At 29.5% G+C, this 22,560-nt stretch overlaps 3 protein-coding genes across 4 annotated transcripts; all 3 read left to right on the top strand.

Moving 5' to 3' along the window:
* The first annotated feature begins 6,639 nt into the window (after positions 1 to 6,639).
* LOC133673441 (red chlorophyll catabolite reductase-like) lies at positions 6,640 to 9,658 on the top strand. Of its 2 annotated transcripts, none has more exons than XM_062094248.1 (3): positions 6,640 to 6,855; positions 8,389 to 8,756; positions 8,838 to 9,658. In XM_062094248.1, the coding sequence occupies exons 2-3, from the start codon at positions 8,409 to 8,411 to the stop codon at positions 9,459 to 9,461; spliced, it is 972 nt and encodes a 323-aa protein (XP_061950232.1). In that variant the 5' UTR covers positions 6,640 to 6,855; positions 8,389 to 8,408; the 3' UTR covers positions 9,462 to 9,658. The 2 variants fall into 2 exon arrangements, with proteins under 2 accessions (XP_061950232.1, XP_061950231.1); XM_062094247.1 differs by having other exon boundaries at positions 8,394 to 8,756.
* A 4,469-nt stretch (positions 9,659 to 14,127) lies between these two features.
* On the top strand, positions 14,128 to 16,405 carry LOC133672620 (red chlorophyll catabolite reductase, chloroplastic-like). Its single transcript, XM_062093086.1, has 2 exons — positions 14,128 to 14,532; positions 15,554 to 16,405. Exons 1-2 carry the CDS (start codon positions 14,176 to 14,178, stop codon positions 16,163 to 16,165), a joined length of 969 nt encoding a protein of 322 aa, XP_061949070.1. The 5' UTR covers positions 14,128 to 14,175; the 3' UTR covers positions 16,166 to 16,405.
* A 400-nt stretch (positions 16,406 to 16,805) lies between these two features.
* LOC133672555 (red chlorophyll catabolite reductase-like) lies at positions 16,806 to 18,789 on the top strand. Its single transcript, XM_062093001.1, has 2 exons — positions 16,806 to 17,294; positions 17,866 to 18,789. Exons 1-2 carry the CDS (start codon positions 16,806 to 16,808, stop codon positions 18,487 to 18,489), a joined length of 1,113 nt encoding a protein of 370 aa, XP_061948985.1. The 3' UTR covers positions 18,490 to 18,789.
* The last annotated feature ends 3,771 nt before the right edge of the window (positions 18,790 to 22,560 follow it).

A 22,560-nucleotide genomic window follows, 5' to 3' on the forward strand; every position in this document is an offset into this window, starting at 1 on the left:
TATGACAATGATCCAAAAGTCCAAACAATCTTCTAATAAATGGAAGAATATACCCTAAGTTCCATAAGGTTTCAAAAATAAAAAGATGACTATTTTTGTATAAGAAAAAAATTCATTTCAGTAGTACATGTCCCCTCAAACTAGCCATCCTACAATTTATATATGATAGTCCAATAATAGGTCATTCAAGTTATGAGAAAAACTTAAGGCAAGCAAAAAGAGAATTTTATTGAATGGGTATAAAGTTTGAGGAAAAAGAATACATTAGATAATATGAGATTTGCTAGCAAACTAAAGTGGAAAACATTAAGCCTTTAGAGATATTACAACCTTTACTAGTACCAAAGAGACCATGGTTCTCTATCTTTATAAATTATATTAAGGGATTATTTTTTTTTAACCATATACAATTATTCAAGTGGTAGTAAACAAAATTTACAAGTATGCCTATTTCATGGCACTTGTGTTTCCTTTTAAATCATTAAAGATGTCCTAGATTTTCACATAAAATATCATAAAACTATATAGATTCGAGCAAGATCTATTTAGATTTAGAGGGTCTAATTATATTTATCAACAACACATCACATATAAACTTATAGTTATATCAAAGTTAATAATAAGACATTAGAAGTGTATCTTTGTTGTTGTATAGGTGATAATCCTAGGGAATGGTCTAAGTGGCTGACTATAACAAAATGGTGGTATAACACCAACTACAATACATCTCTTAGATAGCCCCTTTTAAGACTATCTATGGTCACACTCCACATGGTCTAACAAACAACATTATAGGAATTCATATAAAATCAAACATTGTAAGCACGTATCAAAGATAAAACATAAAGGCTAATCTATGTAAGGCATAAAATAGGCATAAAGCTTAGGTTAATAAAAAAGAAAAAAGAGTTAGAGTTGTAAAAAGAAAAAATGGGTGTACCTTAAGCTCCAACCACATCGATAGTTAAGCATGCACCGAAGAAAGAACCAAAAGCTACCATGCAAGTACTTTGATCCTTCAAAATTTAGGGGGAAAATAGAAGAGGTGGCTTATATTTGGACTTGCTTAAAGGATCCCATATACATATGATCTTTCACGTGTTCCTTCTTAAAAGGAGAATCGACAAAGATAAACATCTCATACCTAAGCTACTCCTTTTTTTTTTATTGGAAGGGTAATACATTACCATAGTCCGTGAAGGTGTTAGATCGAAGAGAAAAAGTCAATAAATGAAGTACTAAACTGAAATTATTGGTTCATTAGGAAGCAATTTGAATGAAAGAAAACCGACTAAAAGACACCTACCCTCACTTTGAGGGAAGATCTTTAAAGGGGGAGGGGATGTAATGGATCCAGGCAGCCACTGACAACAATTTGACAAGAGAACGAGGATGGCATGAAGGAGATGAGAGAGTTTTTTTGGACAAAAAGGCATAAGGTTCACAGAAGAGGGTTAGAAGAATAAGAATGAATTGAATAATAGACATGTTGTCTTGAGAAGAGATTGCAACGTGGATGATCCATGTTTACCAAACCATAAGACAAATACATGTGTATAACATCTCACCATTAAATGGAGAAAACGACAATGTATAAATGGGTGGAAAATATTCAATTAGTTAGCCCATATCAAATTTGAATTTGGATAAAGCCTATTCAAAATTTAAGCTTGACATTTCAGTTTATTTAAGAATAAAAAGAGTATGAACTTGTTTTATCTTAAATATTTGTGAAGTTAATTCTAGTCCTTGGAGGCTTGGACTAGATTAAACTTGTTTTATATTTCAATATCTTAAACTAGATTAAATAATTATTTAAAGTCATAAAAGTAAAAATCCCTAAATTATATGCAAATATAGAATATAAAAAATATTGTTTTTTTGTTATGCAAGGTATGAAGATTTCCTAGAGGAATTTCTCTCTCCAGACACATGGTAACTTGTTGAACCATCCACATAATCAATACAATTTAATATTTTATAAATATATTGAAATTTCCAATCACTCATCTATAGTTAAAAGGTTATTTAAAAAAATATATTTTTTATAATAAAATAAAGTATTTCAGTTGATTAAAATTAAAAAAAAAATAATACATTTCACACATAATTCACACATTATAACTTTAAATATAAATTTTACATGTGATATAATTGGAATGTCATTTTTATTTATGGAATTATTAAGTACATTTTATATTTGAAGCCGATTAACATCCACAATTTTGGAAATACACAAAGCAATTATATATATATATATATATATATATATATATATATATATATATATATATAAAGTGGTGTATAAAAGTTTTGCAGTATTTGATTTGTGGTTTTATAGATTGTTAAAATATGAAAATGTTTATGGCGAATAATTAGGTGAATGATGAAGTCATTTTTTTTAAATTTTGGTTATCAAACCTTTTTTTTTATTTTTCCATATTATATTAGAATGATTTTATATATTGAAAATTTGTTTCTCATTTTGCAAGCTCTCATAATATCAAAGAATATTCTAATATTAAATTAAAAATCAATGTTATGAAAAAAAATTTAAATTGTAGTAAAAATATTTGAAAGCACATGGACAAAATTTAACATAAAAAACATAGAAACCATTTTGCCCCCTTATTTTTAGTATGGAAAACTTCAATTTGATCCCTCTAGTTTTAATTTATATATTATTTATCCAAATTGTTTTATCTTTTTACATTTCAGTCCTAATTTTTTTTTTGTTTCAATCCCTGGATATTTAAAGAAGATAGAGAAAGTCATTAAAAAAAATTATGGAGAGAGAAAGTTTTCAATGGACCACATTTTAGCCACATTTTAACCATTTTGGCCCCTTATTTTTAGTATGGAAAACTTCAATTTGATCCCTCTAGTTTTAATTTATATATTATTTATCCAAATTATTTTATCTTTTTACATTTCAGTCCTAAATTTTTTTTTTTGTTTCAATCCCTGGATATTTAAAGAAGATAGAGAAAGTCATTAAAAAAAATATGGAGAGAGAAAGTTTTCAATGGACCACATTTTAGCGACAAAATTTTTTTGTGTGCAAATAAGTTCATTCTGTAGAGAGATGATCAGTGATGATTGTTTTTTTTCGCTTAATCATGTTGAGAAAATTACATAGGAGTTCACCAATAGTTTTTAGATTCAATTTGATTTTTATTTTCAAAGTGTTTAAAAAGTTTTTTTTTGAAGTTGGAGTTTATTGAGGTTACTAAAATGTTTTTAAAGTGTTTTTAAGCAAAAACAAGTTGAAAAATATGTTTTTAGAGTTCCAAGAATCAAACTCTAATTTTTTAATTACTAGAGGTAATAAAAAAATTGTCCATTGAACAATAAGTTATGAAAATTGAAGCAAACAATGCATCATGTGATTTTTCAAAATAATTTTTAATGAACTAGGCATGTCTAGGCTATTTTATTCTTGGTCATGTCTAGCATTTAAAGTCCAATAATGTCTGATCTTTTTTACTTTTTATTAAGTTTTTATTTAAATGTTTATTAATACTCTCACTCTTATTTTTTTAAATTTTTTTAGTTTAAGTTTTTTAAATAGTAATTCATCTTTTTATTTTCATAATATTTCAATGAGATTAATGTAATTTATCTTTTTATTTTATTTTATATAAATAATTTTTATTTGAATGATGCATTTGTATTTTATTGTATTTATGAAATAAATAAAAACATATAAATAAAAGAATAACGGACGTAAAATACTTACAAGTGAATCTACCTTTGTTAAAAAATCTTTTTTTAATTTTCAGTTCATATATTTTTTTAATTTATTTTATTAAGCATACACACTATCTTTCCATTTCTCAATTGAAAACAATAATTCATGATACCATAAAATGTATCCATAATGTTGATACCACATGTAGTCTAGTGCATGTGAAATAACTAATAAAAATACAATCAATTATGATAATTGATTATGTTTTATATATATATAACTTGTTCATAATTATTTGAATTTACTTGCTAAATAACATATGGTGAGAAGTTATTTGGTACTTTTATGTGTATGTGTGTGACAATTAGCAAATCAATATATTAATTTATCCTTATCAATGTTATAGCATTGAAGATTGGTGTATTAGTGAATAAAATTAAGGAAGCATAATATAATATTTTTTAAAGAGAAAAATGTATTTTATAATTTTAAAATTCTTCACAAAATATTATCATAATGATTTTATTAAATGGATTGTTTAATGTATTTAAAAATTAGATAATTTTAATGACATTGTAATATAAACTAAAAGATATGGGTTTTTAATTATTCATCTATTTTGCTTTCTCTTACATTTTGTTCATGATATTGTTCACATCCAATTTTTTCTCTCGAAGTCCTTGAAATTTTTATTTTTTATACCTCAATCATTGAACTTAATTTGTTTTTTAATTTCATCGTTACAAGCTCTAATGTAATGATTTTATATGTTAGGCTTTATTTCGATTAGTATGCTTTGCATACCTAATATGGCATTTGATATTCCTAGGTTAAATTAAAGACATATTTATAAAAATCAATTTTAGGTTTTTCTTAAAACAAAAGTTAAAAGAAAAAAGACTAAAATTAACATTTCAAGAATAGAACCTTTTCCTATTTTCAAAAGGCATGAAAAACTTCAATTTCATCATGTAAGTTTCATAGTTTATATATTTGATCTTTTTTCTTTTTAACTTTTATATTTTAGTCATTAAACTTTATTTGTTTTGCATTTCAATCCTTGATTATTGTTAAAAGAGAAAGAAATTCATTGAAAAAAACAAAGGATAGAGAGAACTTTTTGGTGGCCAAATTCTAGCCACTAATAACTACAGTCTTGGTGTCTATGGATTTATCTTTAAAGAACAATTCAATGACTATTGTTTTTACCTTTAACATTGTTCAAAAAAGTAAATCAGAACTCAACAATTTTTTTTATATAATTTGATTAAAATGTGCTTTATGGTTAGAAATAAAATTTTAGAGGTCCATCTAATGTTTTTGGGTTAAAAAACGTTGAGATTTAGGTTTAAAGATTCAAAATTTTGGATCATATGTTTCTGGTACTAAAGGTTTTAAAAATTTTAACTTTAAGAAAAAGAAAAAAGAGGCATATGGGTATAGCCTTTCCACCTAAATTTTCTTATAAATATTCAATGGGAATAAAATATTTATTTTGTTATTTCAATTGCAATATGTTTTTATATTTTTATATTTTTATATTTATATTTTTAATAAATTTGTGTCAAAATTATCAATTCATGACTTTCTTTTGTTTTATTTTTATTAAGACTTGTGTTATAAAATTATGATAAGTTGTTATTTAAAAAATATTTTTTTATGATAACCAATAAAATTACATGAACAATAAAATATAATTTAGAATAAAAAATGTTTTTCTATATAATTTAGATGACAAATATCTATTTTAATTTTCATATAGTTAAATAAATATTTTTGAAAAGTTCTTAATGACACAAAGTCAATTATTTACATGTGCATTCATCTTGTTTTGAAAATTAACATTAGTAATTTTTTTTTATGATTTATCAATTAAAATACTTTTTAAATTTTTATTAAACACATAAACTATCTTTCAAGTTCTCAATTAAAAAATATTATGATACTGAAAAGCAATTCCACAAATCCAACACCTATTTTTTTACATTAAAAATTAACTTAACCTACAAAGCATCAACGTATTGCGTATTAACAAAACACTAATAGGCATGGTAGCCCACACTACTATTCACACACACACAATTCATTGTGGATTGCAATATATTTTTTTTTAAATTTGGTTATTGAGCTTTTGTTTTACTTGATTAAGCCCTTTTATGGAAAAAATTCTTGGCCACTTTAGGTTAATTTGCTAAGAAAGGATGGTATTGAAAGTTTGAGAATAAAAATGAAATAAGTAGATAAAAAGGGTGAAGACTAAAAAATATGGGTGAAAATTTGGGTGAAAAATTCATTTTGATCCTCTACTTTTTAAATGACAACATTTAGGCCTCTCAATATCTTGAAAATTCAAATTGGGTATAAAAACTCATTTTTTAATTTTTTAATCCCTAATTTGAGAGAAAAAAGAGAGAAATTCATTGAATTGTGATGGTAGAGAGAGAAATTCCTTAATTGATATCAATTTTAACCACTAAACATGTTGATTTTGATACCCACGAGTTTCATTAAATGAAAGGAGTTTAATTTATGTATTTTTTTATCCTATAATTGCTTGAAAAGGTAGATTTAACTGTGAATTTTTTTTAGTTTTCAAGTTGATTTTTAGTTTTTGGATTGATTTATTAATTATTTTATAGCATAAAAAGATTTATGTATATCTTTAGATTGTTTTTTTTAGATGTTTTTAGTTGGAAAAAGAGTTGAAAAATGTATTTATGGGGTTGAAAAACCCCTGCTCTTATTTTCCCTGAGACCCTCGTGTCACCGGAAACTGGAGTTGCAAATGACGCGATATCTGTTTTGTTTGACAAAAAATATACTTAGCTTGAAGAACCATGCGCTTCCACTCAATCATGAAAAATAAAATTAAAATGAATAGGTGTCAGGGCCTTTCCTTGCTTTTGGGGCCTTTGAATAGGCTGATTTAAAGGGCTTTCTTTTCTTTTATTTTTACTTCATTTAGAGATTTCCCTGTCATGACTAGTTGGGAACTAAACTAATGGCTGTCAGCTTCTCTCCAATTAGCATCTCATCCTCCCCTCAAATCCTCAAGAACAAAAATCTCAGCCACTACACTTCCCCTTGACGTACAACACTGCCAGAACGAAAGTGGGAGCGCCCAAGCTTCACTTCATGTCAGATCAGGTCTTCAGTCTCCCCAGGTAATTTCCTCCATCTCACTTCTTGTTTGAAACTTTGAATTGGTTCGTTGTTTTATTTGTTATTTGCTCATGCGCCCCTGATAATTCTAAAGTTCTAAGCCAGTGCTTGTTGCTATGACTAGTAGTCTTACCGATTAGTATTTATCAACGCTAATTATTTAGAAGGTAGATTGTCTTGGTAGCTGCAATCAGACTTCATTAACTATTAACCCATTTAGATATGCTTAATCTGTGTTTGCTTTGTAGATTAGTTTCCATCTTACACGGAAGGACCCTGTCCTTTCGCCAGACTATCTTCAAACTTTCTATGAGAACACCCAGTTAGACACTCATAGGCAGATGCTTGCGAAACTCCCCGAGGTTCAACCCTACGTCTCTTCATCCCTTTATCTCCGTTCCGTCCTCTCGCCTACAGTTACTCAAGATCTCACATGATTTGATCGGTCGTGGTTCAACCGTACCCTTCTATGTTCAAGAAAAATAAGATGAATGAAATATTCATTATTGCCAGAGCTGTGGGTTGATTTCTAGTGGCTGAAAATTGCTTATCGAGTGGATAGATCGATACAAAAAACTAATAGAGTAAAAGACATTGAAAACTAAACTTAAATGCTTTTGAAGGGCTAGAGGCAATGAAAATGTTAAAAAAAATCTAAAGGCCCAATTTGTCATTTCCGTTTGAAGAAGAAAAGGACAATGGTAAGTTCTTGAAGCTTGAAATGTCAAGCAACTTCCTAAATCATTGAAGGGCTTGAGATGTCTATTCTCTCGCTGTCTTCTTACTCTTCACAGATAAAATCTGTAAACTCATTTAGTTGTCTACGAAAAAAATCATAATTTTTTCAAAAATACAGAAACACAGAAACAAAATATATTCAAAAAATCATATCAATAATTTAGTTTTTCTAAATAGCTTATAGTACATGATGTTTTTTAAAAGTGATTTTCAATTAAAATAATTTATTTATTTTTTAGTAACATATAAAAATCATTTAAAAATATATAAAAACATCAATTTAATATTTTATTAAATAAAAAACACCAAAAAACCTAGAAACTATTACATCATCAAAGGTCACTAAATCTGACAGACAACAATAAGAGCCCGTTTGGGAACGCGGCTGCGGCTGCGTTCCCAAAAAATTTGAATTTTTTTTTTGTTAAAATTTAATATAGTTTGTACGTTTTGGATCGTTTTGATGTGCTGATATCAAAAATAATTTTTAAAAAATAAAAAAACATCGTTGGCATGCATTTTGGCACGAAAAATTATTTGAAAAACACTCGCAACCACACTGCCAAACACGCTCTAAATGGCGTGTTAATTAGGTTCCTCAGGTTCAGTTAATCAACCCATTATAGTCAATATTCAAATTTGAAATTCGCAAAATAGTTGAAAGTGACTCATCTTTTGTGGATGTTGTTGATGGAAGAATAATATTTGTCCTTTGATTACAGCTTTTTTTGGTTGAATTTGAAAAACGGAATGCTAATAATTGAGTTTTCACACGACTCTACTCTTCGTTCTTGAAGGACAGATTGCGAGAGAAACAATGACCCTCCCGCTTTGCCCACATCCACATGTTTATCTAAATTCATTTTCAGCTTTACCATCGAAGAAAATATCCACCAGAAAGATCAGAAATTCAATACGTGCCTTATCGACCACACCATCTGAGATGGAACAGCCGATGAGAGGGCAGAGGTTAATGGAGTTTCCTCATCTCTTGGCTCCTCACAAAGATTTAATGGTGGGTCTAATCTCAGCCGTGGATAAACGCCTTCATGGTCATCTCCTTCCTTCTTCAGCCTCAGTCCCTCCTGATGCTGAATACTATCAGAACCAGAGTGGTGCTTCTCAAGGTTCTCTTTGCATCAACCGTGGAGTCGATTCCTCTCATGTACTCTCTCTCTCCCTATAATATTATAACTATATAATATTAAAAAAAACTAATGATTAATTTATTTTTTATGGAAACCAGATTGATTTCATATTGACGAGTTGGCTACACTTGTCCTTACCAAACGGAGGAGCAATGAATATCACTAACATTCAAGGCTATCTCAAATCCTCAACAGATGCACCACATTTTCAATTCGAGTTGGTCCAATGCAGCCCAACATACTTCATCTTCTTTCTTGATTTAATTCCAAGGAAAGACCTTGTTCTCCACCCAGATTACCTGAAAACGTTTTATGAAGATTCTCAACTTGAAGCATTTAGGAAACAACTTGACACACAAGTCCTTGAAGCCAAACCCTATTTCTCATCTTCCCTCTACTTTCGAAATGTTGTTTCTCCCACAGGGATTTTGGTTAGCATAACATGTGAGGACGGTGGAACGACGGAGCGTGTTGAAGAAATTATTCGCGACAATATTGATCCCATAGCTAATGAGGTTCTTGAACTATGGATGGATAGTTGTGTTTGTAAAGGAGGAACGGCTACTATTGAGGAAAATGAGAGGGATCAACTAGAGAAAAGAGATCGAATGATAAAGAGTAGAGCAGTTGAGATGGATTTGAGCTCAAGCATGCCTATTCAATTTGGACAAGATGTGGCAGACAGAATCTTGGGAGTTATAAGAGGTGTTTTTAGGATATGATCGTGTTTTCTTTAATCCTTCTTAGCGATCCATGGAAGTGAAAATTGGTGTATGTTTAAATCAATCAAGAAGTTTAAAAGAATTCAGTAGTCTTTATACAATAATTGACAGTTAATATTGTATTGAAATTGGGATTTAAATTTCTGTAAATAAGGTTATTGCATTTAAACAAAAAGGTAAGTTCCTTTATTTTATTTTATGGGATAGGTTTGGCTATTTGATTTTAGAAAACGTACATAAATCATATCATTAATGAGGATCTTGTACGTGAAGAGATTAATTTGCACTAGAAGCATGATTTTAGTTTTTTAATTATTTTATCTAAAATAATATCTTTTGAAGATAGATTCAAGTTGATCTATAAGTTAATCTATGTCAATTCACGACTTAAACCTTACACCATTTATAGTTATTTCCATACCTACCTTTAAGGGCCAGAAGGAATTAGAATGATTAGAACCTGTTTGATAGTGTGATAATAATTATTTTTTAATATGTTTTTTTTATTTAAAAATATATCAAAATAAAATTTTTGTTTTTTAAAAAATTATTTTTAACTTTAACACATTTGATGAGTTTTTTTTGTCCCAAAACAATTGTAACAAAAAAATATCTAATAAAAGGCATTTGGTTTGGAGATGACAGAATAGCTACCTTTTGTGCCTTATTATGTACATGCGTTAAGCTTTTCTTTTATCTAGTGTGTTTTACAATGTCATTTTTCTTGTGGATGTATGGGTGAAAGTTTTAGTATTTGTGCGCATTTTGCAATTCTGGTTTTCCCAAAACAACGTAATAAAGTTTTATCATCTCTAGATTCAATTGGTTTTTCTAATTTACACACATATCAATAGGCCCTTTTATGCCTATTGGTTTGAAGTGAATGTAGTCAATGATCTCTTAGAATTGTTTCACTTGTTTTTGAAAAGGATATTGCTTTTGAGTTGGCAACGAGATAATTCTTTATATACAATGATTTTTAAGTATAAACTTCTTGAAAAATAGGGCTACTAATGCGAATCCTGTGGATTGGATTGTATCAGCTACACTGCTTCAATAATAGTATAAGGTGGTTCTTGTTCATGGGAGATCAAAACCCTTCTTTATACTCATTGTTAACAATGAGGGAGTTGATGCCCCAACAAAAATACATTTTTTTGTATATTGAGAATTGTCTAAATATAAGTGCTTTTAGCAATGTCTACGGAAAAAGGCAAGGAATAGAACGAGGCCGTTTTCATGTTGATGAATTATTATTTAATATATTTTGTTTCAGGGAAAAAACTCTATAGATGACTTCAAGCGAATAGCTAAGGAGCTTGGTGAAAGTTTCTCCTACAGAGATCAAAGAGATGGTTGAGGAAGCTGACCGAGATCGTAATTTAACCTGTTGTCATAGCTTACATATTAGATTTGGAAGTTAAATTATGAACCTGTTGTGAAATAAAGGAGCTCGTGGAACTTATGAAATGTCTTGTTTTCCAAGTAAAAAACTAGAAGTAGAAAGCAAAAAGTTATGTCACGAACTAACGAGAATTCAGTCATCATGTAATGAGTGGTTTGTTTGACAATAAATTGGCATGAAATTGTCTTAGAACTACTTTTTAATATGTGTCAGGCATGAAATCCTAAGGTATTCATGTCCAAGGCTGCTAGTTTTTGAAATTGTAAATTGACACCAGAAGATGTTAAAGTTAACTTGTCTTATCACATAGCAGTGTAAAATTAGGATATGGAACTTTCAAACAATTCTTTACCCAAGTTAATTTTATAAATTGCGAGGTACTGGTTTTAATTAGATGCTCCTATTTTTCTTCCTGCGTATTTGATGGCTTATAATGCACACAGATGATGGAGAAGTGAGTTTCAGCGAGTTCAAGAGGATGTGCTGCTTAATTTTGTGTTTTAAAAGTATTTTTTTTAATTAAAATTTTTTAATTTTTTTATTTTAAATTAATGTTTTTTGGTTTTTTTAAATTATTTTAATGTGTTGGTGTTAAAATAATTTTTAAAAAATAAAAAAATATTAATTTGATTTAATTTCTTGTAAAAAATACTTTGAAAAATAACTACCATCACACTTTCAAAACACCCCTAAGAGGACGACATATGAATAATAGAACTTGAGTGAAGTTCTGTTCCATGCCAAGAGTCCTCACTAGGTGGATTTAAGCTCAAGCATGCCTATTCAATTTAGTTTTTCTAAATGGTTTTTGTCATTAGAGATGCTCTTAGCTACTTTAATACATTATTATTTTTTATATAGATTCTCAGTTAAGAGATACATTTCTCATATCAATATGGTGTATTTAAATGTATTTAATAAAAAAATAAATTATAGCCTCAATACTTGAATATTAAAAATAAAGAATATGAGCGAACCTCTTTAATCACCATGTCATCAATCATTTAGGGCAACACCAACACTTGACTACAGAACAACATTCGGCCAAATCATATCAACCTAGGAGAGTGTTTTTCTTGTTTTTTTCCCCTTTCAAATAAGGTTACATCTATCAGAAGAAATGTAATGTCAATTTGTATGTGATCATCTATATACATTGCTTGATCATTTTTAGAGGGTATTTGGGAATATAATAGCGGTTGTTTTTTCAAGTGTTTTTTACTCAGAAATGCATCAAAAGAATATTTTTTTATTTTAAAAAAATTATTTTTGACATCAGCACATTAAAATGATTAGAAAACAAAAAAAATATTTATTTGAAGTAAAAATTTTTTTTTTTTAATTTTTTTCAAAAACATTTTTAAAACGCAACCATACGTTTTATTCCAAACTAGAGAAAAGGGATCCAATCATAAAGAGTAGAGCAATTGAGATGGATTTTAGCTCAAGCATGCCTATTCAACGTGGATAAGATGTGGCAGACATAATCTTGGGAATTATAAGAGGTGTTTTTAGGATATAATCATGTTTTCTTTACTCCTTCTTAGTGATCTATGAAAGTTAAAATTGGTGTATGTTCAAATCAATCAAGAAGTTTAAAAGATTTCAAAAGTTTTTATACAATAATTGACAGTTAATATTGTATTGAATTTAGAATTTAAATTTATGTAAATAAGGTTATTTGTATTAAAACAAAAAGGTAGGTTTCTTTATTTTATTTTATGGGATATGTTTGCCTATTTGATTTTAGAAAATGTATAAATAAAAGAATAACCGATGTAAAATATTTACAAGTGAATCTATCTTTTGCTTTTATTAGTAAAATTAAGTTTCTACTTTAGTATTTAATTAGTGTTAAAAAATATTTTTTTTTAGTTTGTATATTTTTTTAATTTATTTTATTAAGTGAACACACTATCTTTTCATTTCTCAATTAAAAAAAATAATTCATGATACCATAAAAAGCATCCATAATGTTGATACCACATGTAGTATAGCGCATGTGAAATAACTAATAAAAATAGAATCCATTAATATATATTATTCATAATTATTTGAATTTACTTACTCAATAACATATGGTGAGAAGTTAGTGGGTGGTGGTGATGTATTTGTCTCACTTATATGTGTGTGACAATTAGCAACTCAATATATTAATTTTATCCGAATTAATATTATAGCATTAAAGGCCAGTGTAGTGTGTTAGTGAATAAAATTAAGGAAGCATAATATAATAATTTTTAGAGAGAAAAATGTATTTTATGATTTTAAAATTGTTCACAAAAATTAACACAATAATTTTATTAAATGTATTGTTTATCGTATTTAAAAAATAGATAATTTTAATGACATTGTAATATAAACTAAAAGCTTTGGGTTTTTAATTGTTATTCCATTTTGCACTCTCTTACATTTTGTAGATGATATTGTTCACATCCAATTTTTCCTTTCTAAGTCCTTGATTTTTTTTTATACTTTAATTATTGAACTTAATTTCTTTTTAATTTCATCCTTACAAGTTCTAATATAATGATTTTATATTTTGGGATTTATTTTGATTAGTATGCTTTGCATACCTAATATGGCATTTGATCTTCCTAGGTTAAATTAATGACATTTATGAAATTGACTTTTAGGTTTTTCTTAAAACAAAAGTTGAAAGAAAAAGAACTAAAATTCAAATTTCAAGAATAGAATTTTTTTTCTATTTTCAAAAAGCGTGAAAAACTTCAATTTGATCATATAAGTTTATAGTTTGCATATTTGATCATTTTTCTTTTTAACTTTTATATTTTAGTTATTAAACTTTATTTGTTTTGCATTTTAATTCTTGGCTATTGTTAAAAGAGATAAATTCATTGGAAAACACAAAGGGGAGAGAAAACTTTTTGGTGATCAAATTCTAGCCACTAATAACTACAGTGTTGGTGTCTATAGATATATCTTTAAAGAACAATTCAATGAATGTTGTTCCTACCTTTAACAATGTTAAAAAAAATAAATCAGAGCACACTAATTTTTTTAATTTACTTTAATTTTGAGTTTTTATGTTAATTAAAATGTGTTTTATGGTTAGAATTAGGGTTTTAGAGATCTATCTAATGTGTTTTTAGGTTAAAAAAAATTAAAATTTAGGTTTAAGAATTTTAAAATTTGGATCATGATTTTCTGGTCATCAAACGTTTTAAGAAAATAGAATAATAATAAAAAAAAAACATCGTAGAGATTTCCTTGTCATGGCAAGTTGGAAACTAAAGCAGTTAACCAAAATATTAGTGATTCAAATTTGTAAATCCAAAATCTAAACTAATGGCTGTCAGCTTCTCTCCAATTTTACACTTACCACACTCGTTACCATCTCCTCCTCCCCTCAAATCCTCAAGAACAAAAATCTCAGCCACTGCATCACTCTCCTCCTCCTTCTCCTCATCTTCATCCGCGTCCCAAATGGATCTCCACAACCAGGGACGTCAGAAATTCATAGAATTCCCATTTGTCTCTGCCCCACACAGGGATCTCATGGTTAATCTCTTATCAACGGTGGAGGATCGACTTGGCTCACACCTCCTCCCTTGTACACTTCCCCTTGACGTACAACACTGCCAGAACGAAAGTGGGAGCGCCCAAGCTTCACTTCATATCAGATCAGGTCTTCAGTCTTCCCAGGTAATTTCCTCCATCTCACTTCTTGTAGCACAGTTTGAAACTTTGAATTGCTTCGTTGTTTTATTTGTTATTTGCTCATGCGCCACCGATAATTCTAAAGTTCTAAGCCAGTGCTTGTTGCTATGACTAGTAGTCTTACCGATTAGTATTTATCAACGCTAATTATTTAGAAGGTAGATTGTCTTGGTAGCTGCAATCAGACTTAATTAATTATTAATCCATTTAGATATGCTTAATCTGTGTTTGCTTTGTAGATTCGTTTCCATCTTACATTTTGATGGACCCTATATATTGTGCTTGGCTAATTTCTTGGAAACTAGCAGTTTTGGCATGCATCCCACAAGAAAAAATTTAGAATTGGGCTATTTCTCTCTTAATTGGGGACAGTTTTGCACTCAGTTGGATCACATAATAATATGTCTGTTAATGCTTTGTATAGCTGGTATAGTGCTTATCAGATTTTGGTTCAGTTTGCTGTACTAGGTCTTGGAATCGCATGAAAAGCTTGGTTTGATTCCGTAACTGAGTAATGCATGAGGAACCTGGAATAACCCTTAACTAATTTGCGGGAGAGGGATGGCTTTATACTTATTATTCAACAAATATAATATGGGAAATTACAATAACAAAAAGCTAATTCAGTCATCTGTATGCTTTCATTAGTTTTTGTGTAATCAAAGTCCTGGCTTCTTTATCGAATGCTAATTTCAAAATTACGGAGACATAATTTATTTGTAGCAGCCAAGTACTGAACCTTCTTACTTAGTTATGAGGATTGAAGTCTTATGTCGAAGTTGAATTTGCAGCCTTTTCATGTATAGTCTTTCTTTGGTTATGGCATCATGCCCCATGGAATCCTATATTGTTATTGGCTTCAAATGAAACAGGCTGCAAATCATAGTACTTGCCTGGATTTGCACTATTGTTATCAATCTGATTTAGTTATTTTTGTTTCTCAACTTCTCAAAATTGTATTAAAATTTATAGAAAAAAATCTAATTGAAAGCTGGACATTTTTCAGGTGGATTTCATATTGGGAAGTTGGCTGCACTGTAAACTACCAACCGGCGGAGCATTGAACATAACTAGCCTATCTGCCTATCTGAACCCTTCAACAGATGCACCAAATTTCATGATTGAGCTAATCCAGAGCAGTCCAACATCACTGGTCTTCATTCTTGACTTGCCTCCACGGAAGGACCCCGTCCTTTCTCCAGACTATCTTCAAACTTTCTATGAGAACACCCAGTTAGACACTCATAGGCAGATGCTTGCGAAACTCCCTGAGGTTCAACCCTACGTCTCTTCATCCCTTTATCTCCGTTCTGTCCTCTCGCCTACAGTCGTTATGATTCAAATAGGAGCTGAAGCGGGTGGACCAGAACGAATGGAGGAGATAGTAAAAAATCACATACATCCTACTGCCCAGGAAGTTTTAGGGATTTGGTTGGATCATTGCGCTAGTGGAGAAAGATTGGTGGGAGAGGAAGAGAAGGCTTATATGATGAAGCGAGATGAGCTAATAAAGAAAAAAACTATTGAGATTGATCTAGGCACAAACTTTCCAAGATTGTTTGGTCCAGAAGTCACCGATAGAGTATTAGGAGCCATACAAAAGGTTTATAACATCTGACTTCTGAGGTTGATCCCGCTTGAGAATCAAGATTGAATATTATCCTTATGATATGGATCTACAGAAGAAAAATAAAAAGGAATGGTATGCATTAACAATTTAGTATAGTTTTACCTCCATTTCACATGCAGAAACTTTGATGCAACCTGCAAAAAACATCTTTTAATTGCAGTGTACATTTGGTAGAACAGAATGTAACGCAATAGGAAGAAAATAATGATTTTTTCTTCTTTTCTCTTACATTTTCTCACATTTCATCCAAAATCACTCAAAATCTCACATGATTTGATCTGTCGTGGTTCAACCTTACCCTTTAATGTTCAAGAAAAATAAGATGAATGAAATATTCATTAGTGCCAGAGTTGTAGGTTGATTTCTAGGGGCTGAAAATTGCTTATCGAGTGGATAGATCCATACAAAAAACTAATAGAGTAAAAGACATTGAAAACTATACTTGAATGCTTTTGAAGGGCTAGAGGTAATGAAAATGTTAAAAACACTTTAAAGGCCCAATTTGTCATTTTCGTTTGAATAAGAAAAGGACAATGGTGACCTGAGTTCTTTAAGCTTGAAGAAATGTCAAGCAACTCCATAAAATCATTGCAGTCAGTGGACTGAGTTAATCAGCCCATTATAGTCAATGTTCAAGTTTGAAATTCGCAAAATAGTTGAAAGTGACTCATTTTCTGTGGCTGTTGTTGATGGAAGAATAATATTTGTCTTCGACGAGCTGACAAATCCTGTTGTCGATGGAAGAATAATATTTTATGTGGATCTTATTCCAACAATGACCCTCCCGCTTTGCCCACATGTTTATCTAAATTCATTCTCAGCTCTACCATTGAAGAAAATATCCATCAGAAAGATCAGAAACTCAATACTTGCCTTATCGACCACACCATTTGAGATGGAAGAGCCGATGAGAGGGCAGAGGTTAATGGAGTTTCCTCATCTCTTGGCTCCTCACAAAGATTTAATGGTGGGTCTAATCTCAGCCGTGGATAAACGCCTTCATGGTCATCTCCTTCCTTCTTCAGCCTCAGTCCCTCCTGATGCTGAATACTATCAGAACCAGTGCGGTGCTTCTCAAGGTTCTCTTTGCATCAACCGTGGAGTCGATTCCTCTCCTGTACTCTCTCTCTCCCTCTCTCTCACACACTTACTTGAAGCGTATATGGTTTTCTAAGAAATAATTTTTTTTGATCTTCCTACAGATTAAACGGGGACAAATATTAACAATTTGAAAAAAAAAAAACTACCAGCAATTACGATATTTTTTTTGGATGAATTATATTATATATAGGAGTATGAATATGATAATTTTTACACATAGGACGTGCTGTGTAAAACTCGGTATCTTTACACTCTATTATGTTGTCTGAATTATATATAGGTGTATATCGCTCAGTATCTTGTAATTGACTTTGCTGGCAATCTATACATAAACTGCTAGGGAAAGTAACCATTAAAAAGTATAACAAACATAATATTAAAAAGCAAAAAAAGAAAGAAAGAAAGAAAAAACCCTCCCCTCCCTTTAGAATTTGATATCATTCAACCGGTTTAACTTAAATCAATTGAAACCTGACCTATTCTGATCCGATGGGGTATAAATAAAAGGAAATATAATAATTATTATAATATTATATTTATATAATATTAAAAAAACTAATGATTAATTTATTTTTTTATGAAACCAGATTGATTTCATATTGTCGAGTTGGCTACACTTGTCCTTACCAAACGAAGGAGCAATGAACATCACTAATATCCAAGGCTATCTCAAATCCTCAACAGATGCACCACATTTTCAGTTCGAGTTGGTCCAATGCAGCCCAACATACTTCATCTTCTTTCTTGATTTAATTCCAAGGAAAGACCTCGTCCTCCACCCAGATTACCTCCAAACTTTTTATGAAGATTCTCGACTTGAAGCACTTAGGAAACAACTTGACACACAAGTCCTTGAAGCCAAACCCTACTTCTCATCTTCCCTTTACTTTCGAAATGTTGTTTCTCCCACAGGGATTTTGGTTAGCATAACATGTGAGGACGGTGGAACGACGGAGCGTGTTGAAGAAATTATTCGCGACAATATTGATCCCATAGCTAATGAGGTTCTTGAACTATGGATGGATAGTTGTGTTTGTAAGGGAGGAACGACTACTATTGAGGAAAATGAGAGGGATCAACTGGAGAAAAGGGATCGAATGATAAAGAGTAGAGCAGTTGAGATGGATTTGAGCTCAAGCATGCCTATTCAATTTGGACAAGATGTGGCAGACAGAATCTTGGGAGTTATAAGAGGTGTTTTTAGGATATGATCGTGTTTTCTTTAATCCTTCTTAGTGATCTATGGAAGTGAAAATCGGTGTAAGTTCAAATCAATCACGAAGTTTAAAAGAATTCAGTAGTGTTTATACAATAATTGACAGTTAATATTGTATTGAAATTGAGATTTAAATTTATGTAAATAAGGTTATTGCATTTAAACAAAAAGGTAAGTTTCTTTATTTTATTTTATGGGATAGGTTTGGCTATTGGATTTTAGAAAACGTACATGAATCATATCATTAATGGTCATATTTGGATCTTTTATGTGAAGAGATTAATTTGTACTAGAAGCATAGTTTTATTAATTTGATTTGGATCGTGTACAAAAAATATTAATTTGTACTGGAAGCATAGTTTTGGTTTTATTATTTTATCTAAAATAATATTATATGAAGACAGATTCAAGTTTATTTATAAGTTAACCTTTGTCAATCCCCTTGACATAAGTCTTACACCATTTATAGTTATTTTAATATCAGCCTTAAAAGGTCACAAGGAATCATAATGATTAAAGCCTATTTGGTATTGTGGTAGTAGTTACTTGTTAAAATGCTTTTTATTTAGGTATTTATTAAAATAATATTTTATTTTTTAAAAAAATTATTTTTAATGTTAGCACATCAAAACAATATGAAAACACAAAAAATATTAATATGAAACAAATAAAAAATTAAAAAGTTTCAAATTAAACAAAGTAGGATCTTGCTCTTCACGTATATGAATCATTTGATTAATGGTCATATTTGGATCTTCTTTTGAATGGAAAAATATTCACACGAGTCCAAAAGCCTTAATGATGTGAGATCTTAATTTGTTTTGATGAAGATGAAGAGTATTTACACGAGCACGAAAGTTTTAACCATATGATATCTTACTTGATTTGATTTAACAAAGAAAAAGACTTTAATATTTTGTTTTCTTCATTTGATTTGATGAAGGAAAGGATTTTGATATTTTGCTTCTTTGATGGACTTGAATATTTTTGAGAGAACTTCCAAGTATTTTTGCGTGCTCTTTCATCTCTTCTTTTTTCTTTTCTTTTTTGTCTTTTTTGCTTGTATAATTGTCTTTGATTTGGTGGCTATATTTTTTATTTATAGATACCTTAAATTTTATTTTTCTAAATGATATTTTTGGAAAATTTATATGGGAATTACTTAAAATGCCCCTAGTTATAAGGATATTAAAGTAAATGTATTTGGAATGGGTTTTTAATTGAATTTCAGTCCAAAGCCAATAAATTTAATTTGTTTAGTTATAGAAACCTCTAGATTGTGGGCCAAACTTGCTGAAATTTTAATATCTAATAAATACCCCCATCAAGATAATTTACTTTTGTAATTTTGGTATAATAAGAAAATTTATCTTGAATCTTGTAATTGTGGTGGGATAAAAAATATATTCGATTCATTTAAGTATTTTTAAAGAGAAGTTTAAGTATTTTTAAAGGGAACTTTATCTTCCAGTACAATAAGTACAATAAGAAGACTTTCTTTATTTATTCCCCCAACAATATCCACAAATAATGTAAAAAAAAAACACTTTGTTTTATTAATATAGAGATATCATACTATTGACTATCGTAACTTTGAAAATAATCAGGAATAAATCTCACACTGTTTTTTTTTTAATGAAAACTTGACCCACCAGAAATTTTAAATGTATGGCACCTATTATTTTACTTCCAATAACTTTTTTAAAGTAAAAACCATGAATTATATTTGAACTAAGATTTAGAAAAAAAATAATATGAAAATTACTTAAAATACTTCTAGTTAGAAGAATATTAAAATAAGAACCATAAATAATATATTTGGACTGAATTTTTAATTTAATTTATGTACAAATTCAATAAATTTAATTTGTTTCATCATAAAGATCTTTGGATCATGGGTTATACTTGTTAAAATTTTAATTTCTATAAATAGATTGAATTTTTTATTTGGAAATGGCAGTTAGGGCTTGCTTGGTTGGTAGCTAGTTTATATATATATATATATATATATATATATATATATATATATAAACCTTAAGCAATTTTTTAATTATTTTTAATTTTTAAATTATTAAAAATAAAAATAGAAAATAAAAATCTCACCTCTTCTCATTGTAATAAATGACTATGAATAGAAATTCGGACAACTCTAATTATAATATTCGGCTTAACTAGATGGGTCTAATTTGCTGACTTAAACTCTATTTAGATTGGATCAATAAAAAAAATTAGTTCTTTTTATCAAAATATATCATTAAAGGTGTTTTTTCTTAAAAAAAAGGGTTAAAACTTGGATTCACTCATTATCCACGAGTGAAGTCACCTTACCAATAACCTGGACCTGACGTTAAGTCAATCTTTGGATATAATCTTAACTACACGGATAATATTTTTTATTTTTTAGACACATGTCTATTTATTATAATATAATAACTGAATTAGAGAAACAAGCTCTGAGTTCAATGTGAAAAATTCAAAAATAAAAGAACTTTGTTGTTATGGATTTGGACAATAGATTTTTTGTATTATTAAAGTCTCACATGATTCCCTCCCCAATTCCAATCTAACAAGTTTTATTGGGTCGAGTTCGAGCAAGAGGCACAGAGAGTTATGTGAGATCAAATATTGAAATAATTTGAAATGTAAATTATTATTATTAATATTTTTTTTTTCTTTTTAGTTCCCTTTTGTCCAAACCTTCTTCTTAGATGTTTTCTCCGAGGTTTATTCAAATTAATCGTTTTCTAATATTACTATTTTAAAAAAATGTGAATAGAGGTTGTATTATTTATTTGTAGAACTAAAATTTTTATGATCATGATTATTGTTATTGTTTTCGTGCTTCTTCAAGCAAGTTCTTATAGACGGAGCAGGAAATTAAGGAAGCATTTGAACTATTTGATGCCGATGACTTAAGTACTCAAATTATCTGTTGCTTGTGTTTCCAATAAGCCTGTGGTTATTTTCTTTTGATTTGTTGGTTTCTTTTGCTATGTTATCCAGGCACCATTGATGCGGAAAAGATGAATGTTGCCATGAGGTATGAATATGTTGTCACATTTGATGAGTTGTTTTTGTTCCAAAACAATTGTAACAAAAAAGATCTTATAACAGGGCATTTGGTTTTGAGATGACAGAAGAGGGACCTTTTGTGCCTTATTATGTACTTGTGTTGCGCTTTTCTTTTATCTACTGTGTTTTAGAATGCCATTTTTCTTGTGGATGTATGGATGAATGTTGTATCACCTTACAGTGTTTGTGCGCACTTTGCAATTTTGGTTTTCCCAAAACAGCCTAATGGAGTTTATCATCTTTAGACTGAATTGGTTTTCCTAATTTACACAGGTATTAATAGCCCCTTTTATGCTAACTGTTTTAAAGTGAATGCGGTTAACAATAACTTAAAATAGTTTCATTTTTTTTAAAAGGATATTGTTTTCGAATTGGCAACTAGGTTATTCTTTATATACAATGATTTTTAAGTATAAACTTCTTGAAAAATAGAAAACATGAGAATTAGGCATTATCTGTAATAGGGCTACTGATGGGAACCCCTTGGATTGAATTGTATTAGCTAAATTTGATATGATTCAGGTTTAGCCTTGGATTCCTTATAGTAAGCATTTAATTATGTGTTTGAGATTAATTATTGATACAATTTAGTATATGGTTCAACATTAGGTTTTTCATGGTGGGGTTTTACCTAGGGATGTATTCGGTCAGATTGAGGTTCTTATGGGTGATGGATTCAGCCCAATTTTTTTATGGGTAATTTAGTCAGATTACGACAGGCTATGCATGAGATGTTTGTGGACAACAAAGAAAGTTTATTTGAAGTGTATTTTAGGTTTGCTTTGGTCCCTATTAATGAACATAGGTTAGGGTCACATGGGGTCCAAAGTTGACATGGGTTAATTAAGATGTTGAGATCAGATTAGATTTATTTGAGGTTGATTTTCTAATTTTATGAGAACTTAAATCAGATCAGATTTTATTGGGTCACATGAGATCCAAAGTTGGCTTAGGTTAATTAAGATGTTGGGATCAGATCTGATTTGTTTGGGGT

This window comes from Populus nigra, chromosome 14, assembly GCF_951802175.1.
Source record: "Populus nigra chromosome 14, ddPopNigr1.1, whole genome shotgun sequence".
NCBI classification, from domain to species: Eukaryota; Viridiplantae; Streptophyta; class Magnoliopsida; order Malpighiales; family Salicaceae; genus Populus; species Populus nigra.